Source organism: Sinocyclocheilus anshuiensis, unplaced genomic scaffold (genome assembly GCF_001515605.1).
Source record: "Sinocyclocheilus anshuiensis isolate Anshui unplaced genomic scaffold, SAMN03320099.WGS_v1.1 scaffold519, whole genome shotgun sequence".
Taxonomy (NCBI): domain Eukaryota; kingdom Metazoa; phylum Chordata; class Actinopteri; order Cypriniformes; family Cyprinidae; genus Sinocyclocheilus; species Sinocyclocheilus anshuiensis.
The window spans coordinates 371604-377603 of record NW_015549637.1 but is presented as its reverse complement, the minus strand read 5'-3'; the positions used below and the strand labels follow the sequence as shown (position 1 = coordinate 377603).

The following is a 6000-nucleotide window of genomic DNA, read 5'->3' as shown; positions in this document are numbered from 1 at the left end:
CAGCTATCCAGTGCGTTGTGATTGGCCGAATACCTCAAGCGTGTGACGGAAATGTGACGCCCCTTACCATACTGTGATGCCCTGTCCGGCTGGAGCGACGAGACAAAAACATGAAAACCCATTATAAACGAGGTATTTGTTGCATCCAGTGGGCATAATTACTGATTATAATGACTTATACTGTCTTTTTATGTATATGACATATGTAGTTTAGGTTACTTTTTTTTATATTTAAATGTATGCTTGATCTTGCACCATCAAAGACAGATCATGGAAGGCATCTTGACCATAGTGCTAAGAAACTACATAATATTTCAATTGTATTTAGTAACGAGTTTGAAGTGCTGAATATGTTCAAAAGTTTGGTGTATTTGAGTTTTGTGAAAAAAATAAACATTCCAAAATTGGTGTTTGCAGCTGGGGTCTTGTTCTTTAAGTGTCAACTGATTTAGTAATGTTAACTCAGATTGCTCTTTTTTTTTTTTTAGCAGTCATGTTTTACAAGAGAAAGTCTGAGGTCTGATCTTAAAGAATAAAAAGCTGTCAGGGTTTCTCTTTAACTCTGTATTCTCCAGTGGTTTCAATAAACTTCACTTACTTACTTTAATGGAAGCTTATTTCCCCCAAGGAATGAAAGAGGTAGATTTGGAGAATAAAGTCAGCATCGTTGAGATGTAAGCAAACTGTGAGATAGAAACTCACAATTGCTAGAAAAAAAGTTGCAATTACCTTTTTCATTTTCATTTTTTTATTCTGAGGTGGAAATAAGCTTCCATATATTTAAAGTCATTTATTGCTTAAAATAGTATTTCGTCATATCTGTAAGAGCACACTTGTCTGCAGGGAGTGGTAAGGACAAGGGCACCAACGTTGAACATCTACGTTTCGCAAGTTACAGTAACTTTTTTTTTTTTTCAATCAGGTTAGTAAAATATTTTGAATTCAGTTTAAGTTGGTGCATTTACGTTCAAAATGGAAAATATAAGAATTTAATCTTAAGAACCAATGAGAATCACCCAGTTGCCTGAGCTATCAATAATGCAAGTCTGGAGAATCATGAGTGTTAATGAAGAGGGAGGGACGATAGCTAATTAGCTGAAATCTGTAGAGTACAAAAAGACCAAAGGGCAGCATCTCAATAGTGTAATTAGCTGTTGGACAATGGCTGGAAGTTGGTGGTTGGGTTATTTATTGGCACTGTGTGCTTTCTGTCATGCTCTTCCAAAGTTGAGTAATCTGCCCCAGAACCCTCAAGCTCTGATGCTCCAGCAAACTGACCAGTGGTTTCAGCAGCCAGCACAACAGACTAATCAGCAGTTTCTTCAGAGGTTTCAGCAGCCGTTGCAACAGACTAATCAGCAGTTTCCTCAGAAGTTTCAGCAGCCGTTGCAACAGACTAATCAGCAGTTTCTTCAGAAGTTTCAGCAGCCGCTGCAACAGACTAATCAGCAGTTTCCTCAGAAGTTTCAGCAGCTGTTGCAACAGACTAATCAACAGTTTCCTCAGAAGTTTCAGAAGCAAGTGACGAAGGCAGAGCCTTTGGACAAATGTGCTGTAGTTGATTATGAGCAGATCCATTGTGGACAACCTGGTATCAGTGGTGCTGAATGTGAAGCTATCAACTGCTGCTTTAACGGACAGCAGTGTTACTATGGGAAGGCAGGTAAGAGTGTTGAGTTGCTGTTATGCTCCCAGTTAAACTGATCCTTGACATTAACCTGGTCTTGTGCCTTTTGTTCCAGTGACTGTCCAGTGTATAAGAGATGGTCAGTTTGTTGTAGTGGTGGCTAGAGATGTTACGTTGCCTCGACTGAGTCTGGATTCAGTCCATCTACTGGGTGGAAACGACCCACCTTGCAGTCCTGTGGGGTCCACACCTTCCTTTGCTGTATACCAGTTCCCGGTGACTGCATGTGGTACAAGAATGATGGTGAGTAGCTGCTTATGGTTTTATGCTTCATGGCCTATGATGGACTGGATGCCAACAGTGTTGCTATTTGCAGGAGGACAGTGGTTATGTGGTGTATGAGAACAGAATGACCTCCTCGTATGAAGTGGGGATGGGACCGTTTGGTTCCATCACAAGGGACAGCCATTTTGAGTAGGTGATCTATGCTGTTCTTAATCGTTAATCTCTGACAAATGCTACAAGCTCCCCGTCTGTTGTCCAGGCTTCTCTTCCAGTGTAGGTACTCTGGCACTTCTGTGGAAGCTCTGGTTGTGGAGGTCAACACTGTTCCTCCACCTCCACCAGTAGCTGCCCCTGGACCCCTCAGGGTGGAGCTTAGACTGGCCAATGGCCAGTGTGTTACCAAAGGGTGTGCAGAAGGTATGTTCCTAGTATCTTAAGACTCCAGGTTGCAGCCATTTCTGGTTAATCACCAGTGTTTTTCATCAGGGGATGAGGCCTACACGTCCTACTACAGTGATGCTGATTATCCCATCACAAAAGTCCTGCGTGAGCCTGTGTATGTAGAGGTGCGCATTATGGAGAGGACAGACCCCAACGTTGTCCTGATGCTGGGACGCTGTTGGGCAACTTCAACCCCCAGTCCACTCAGTGCTGTTGCAACAGACTAATCAGCAGTTTCCTCAGAAGTTTCAGCAGCCGTTGCAACAGACTAATCAGCAGTTTCCTCAGAAGTTTCAGCAGCCGTTGCAACAGACTAATCAGCAGTTTCCTCAGAAGTTTCAGCAGCCGTTGCAACAGACTAATCAGCAGTTTCCTCAGAAGTTTCAGCAGCCGTTGCAACAGACTAATCAGCAGTTTCCTCAGAAGTTTCAGCAGCCAGCTCAACAGACTAATCAGCAGTTTCCTCAGACGTTTCAGCAGCCAGCTCAACAGACTAATCAGCAGTTTCCTCAGAAGTTTCAGCAGCCAGCTCAACAGACTAATCAGCAGTTTCCTCAGACGTTTCAGCAGCCAGCTCAACAGACTAATCAGCAGTTTCCTCAGAAGTTTCAGAAGCAAGTGACGAAGGCAGAGCCTTTGGACAAATGTGCTGTAGCTGATTATGAGCAGATCCAATGTGGACAACCTGGTATCAGTGGTGCTGAATGTGAAGCTATCAACTGCTGCTTTAACGGACAGCAGTGTTACTATGGGAAGGCAGGTAAGAGTGTTGAGTTGCTGTTATGCTCCCTGTTAAACTGATCCTCGACATTAACCTGCTCTTCTGCCTGTGTTCCAGTTACTGTCCAGTGTATAAGAGATGGCCAGTTTGTGGTAGTGGTGGCTAGAGATGTTACACTGCCTCGACTGAGTCTGGATTCAGTCCATCTACTGGGTGGAAACGACCCACCTTGCAGTCCTGTGGGGTCCACACCTTCCTTTGCTGTATACCAGTTCCCTGTGACCGCATGTGGTACAAGAATGATGGCGAGTAGCTGCTTATGGTTTTATGCTTCATGGCCTATGATGGACTGGATGCCAACAGTGTTGCTATTTGCAGGAGGACAGTGGTTATGTGGTGTATGAGAACAGAATGACCTCCTCGTATGAAGTGGGGATGGGACCGTTTGGTTCCATCACAAGGGACAGCCATTTTGAGTAGGTGATCTATGCTGTTCTTAATCGTTAATCTCTGACAAATGCTACAAGCTCCCCGTCTGTTGTCCAGGCTTCTCTTCCAGTGTAGGTACTCTGGCACTTCTGTAGAAGCTCTGGTTGTGGAGGTCAACACCGTTCCTCCACCTCCACCAGTAGCTGCCCCTGGACCCCTCAGGGTGGAGCTTAGACTGGCCAATGGCCAGTGTGTTACCAAAGGGTGTGCAGAAGGTATGTTCCTAGTATCTTAAGACTCCAGGTTGCAGCCATTTCTGGTTAATCACCAGTGTTTTTCATCAGGGGATGAGGCCTACACGTCCTACTACAGTGATGCTGATTATCCCATCACAAAAGTCCTGCGTGAGCCTGTGTATGTAGAGGTGCACATTATGGAGAGGACGGACCCCAACATTGTCCTGATGCTGGGACGCTGCTGGGCAACTTCAACCCCCAGTCCACTCAGTCTACCCCAGTGGGACCTTCTGGTTGATGGGTGAGTGTAATGGCAATGTTTATCCTGCTAGTCTGGGGATTTTCTAACCTCCTTTTCCCTTTCAGATGCCCTTACCAGGATGACCGTTACCTGACCACATTGGTTCCAGTGACTGGATCATCCGATCTTCAGTTCCCAACCCACTACAAGCGCTTTATTGTGAAGATGTTCATGTTTGTGGATACAGCATCACTGGCTCCTCTGCAGGAAACCGTATGCTCCCCCTTACTTGAACCTTTAATTTTAGTCCTTATAGATTCTGATTTGACCCTCTTTCCTCCCTGTCAGATCTTCATCCACTGTAGTACAGCAGTGTGCCATCCGTCTTCTGGCTCCTGTGAGCAAAACTGCGGCAGGAAGAGTGAGTTCTTGACTAGATGAACTGAGAATTTTATAATTGGCCTTCACTTCTAATTTTTTTCTTCTCTTACAGGAAGGGACACTAATGTTAAGACCATCTCTAGTGCGCAGACTGTGGTTTCTAGTGGAGAAGTTACACTGATCATGTAAATCTAGCTTTTTTTAAAAAGCTTTTTGAAGCAGCAAGATGGCTTTGGTCTGTTGTCTTGACCTTGCAGAGTCTGAAGTTTTGTGCTTTGTATATGTAGAGGTGCACATTATGGAGAGGACGGACCCCAACATTGTCCTGATGCTGGGACGCTGCTGGGCAACTTCAACCCCCAGTCCACTCAGTCTACCCCAGTGGGACCTTCTGGTTGATGGGTGAGTGTAATGGCAATGTTTATCCTGCTAGTCTGGGGATTTTCTAACCTCCTTTTCCCTTTCAGATGCCCTTACCAGGATGACCGTTACCTGACCACATTGGTTCCAGTGACTGGATCATCTGGTCTTCAGTTCCCAACCCACTACAAGCGCTTTATTGTGAAGATGTTCACGTTTGTGGATCCAGCATCACTGGCTCCTCTGCAGGAAACCGTATGCTCCCCCTTACTTGAACCTTTAATTTTAGTCCTTATAGATTCTGATTTGACCCTCTTTCCTCCCTGTCAGATCTTCATCCACTGTAGTACAGCAGTGTGCCATCCGTCTTCTGGCTCCTGTGAGCAAAACTGCGGCAGGAAGAGTGAGTTCTTGACTAGATGAACTGAGAATTTTATAATTGGCCTTCACTTCTAATTTTTTTCTTCTCTTACAGGAAGGGACACTAATGTTAAGACCATCTCTAGTGCGCAGACTGTGGTTTCTAGTGGAGAAGTTACACTGATCATGTAAATCTAGCTGTTTTAATAAGCTTTTTGAAGCAGCAAGATGGCTTTGTCTGTTGTATTGACCTTGCAGAGTCTGAAGTTACGTGCATGTACCCAGTTTGTTTCTTGGTCTACACTATTAAACTAACTTTCCAGTACCTTTTTGTAAGGTCATGCATTCTGAGTCCAGGTTTCTGCACAAGCCACTAATAACTTTACATTTGTCCAACCTCCAGTTGCTACCCTGGGGCACAACACAAGGTACCAAATTGAGGGTTTTGATTAACATCTGCCTGCATGACAGGATTATTATTTTTATTTTTTTTATTTTTTTTTTTTGACTGGGCTGAGAACATACCGCTATGCATGAGTACTGTGAGACTGAGTTTACTTGAGTGTCAAGTTGCCTTTATTTATATAGCGCTTTTAACAATGCAGGTTGTCAAAGCAACTGTACAGCATTAATTAGGAAAATAGTGTCAAAGCCAAGTGACAATAGTAAACACTAATTTTTCAGTTAAAGGCAGTTCACTGAATTCAGTGTCATCCAGCTCAGTTTAGTTTAAGTAGTATTGGAGCAATCAAGTCAACGATATCGCTGAAAATGAAGTGTCCCCAACTAAGCAAGCCAGAGGCAACAGTGGCAAGGAACCAAAATGCCATCATGACAGAATGGAGAAAATAACCTTGGGAGAAACCAGGCTCAGTTGGCAGGGCCAGTTCTCCTCTGGCCAGACAAAACCAGCAGTTCA

At 44.2% G+C, this 6000-nt stretch overlaps 2 protein-coding genes across 2 annotated transcripts in view; both read left to right on the top strand.

The window, feature by feature from the left end:
- The window catches only part of LOC107659806 (zona pellucida sperm-binding protein 4-like), a 47502-nt gene extending 42927 nt beyond the window's left edge, over nucleotides 1–4575 (top strand). Inside the window, exons 9-10 of the mRNA XM_016448834.1 lie at nucleotides 4329–4401; nucleotides 4474–4575. Of these exons, the coding sequence (XP_016304320.1) occupies nucleotides 4329–4401; nucleotides 4474–4550 (150 nt within the window). The 3' untranslated portion in view covers nucleotides 4551–4575. The remainder of the gene's footprint in view (nucleotides 1–4328; nucleotides 4402–4473) is intronic.
- Nucleotides 1127–5411, top strand: LOC107659807 (zona pellucida sperm-binding protein 4-like). Its single transcript, XM_016448839.1, has 9 exons — nucleotides 1127–1521; nucleotides 2576–3113; nucleotides 3192–3379; nucleotides 3453–3550; nucleotides 3621–3778; nucleotides 3848–4040; nucleotides 4829–4976; nucleotides 5052–5124; nucleotides 5197–5411. Exons 1-9 carry the CDS (start codon nucleotides 1162–1164, stop codon nucleotides 5271–5273), a joined length of 1833 nt encoding a protein of 610 aa, XP_016304325.1. The 5' UTR covers nucleotides 1127–1161; the 3' UTR covers nucleotides 5274–5411.
- The last annotated feature ends 589 nt before the right edge of the window (nucleotides 5412–6000 follow it).

Bases quoted from the DNA above. Each gene is read 5' to 3' on its own strand.
- LOC107659807 (XM_016448839.1), top strand. From the start codon at position 1,162: ATGGCTGGAAGTTGGTGGTTGGGTTATTTATTGGCACTGTGTGCTTTC. The intron at 3,380-3,452 runs GCGAGTAGCTGC...TGCTATTTGCAG, and splicing joins CATGTGGTACAAGAATGATG to GAGGACAGTGGTTATGTGGT. The intron at 3,779-3,847 runs GTATGTTCCTAG...GTTTTTCATCAG, and splicing joins TACCAAAGGGTGTGCAGAAG to GGGATGAGGCCTACACGTCC.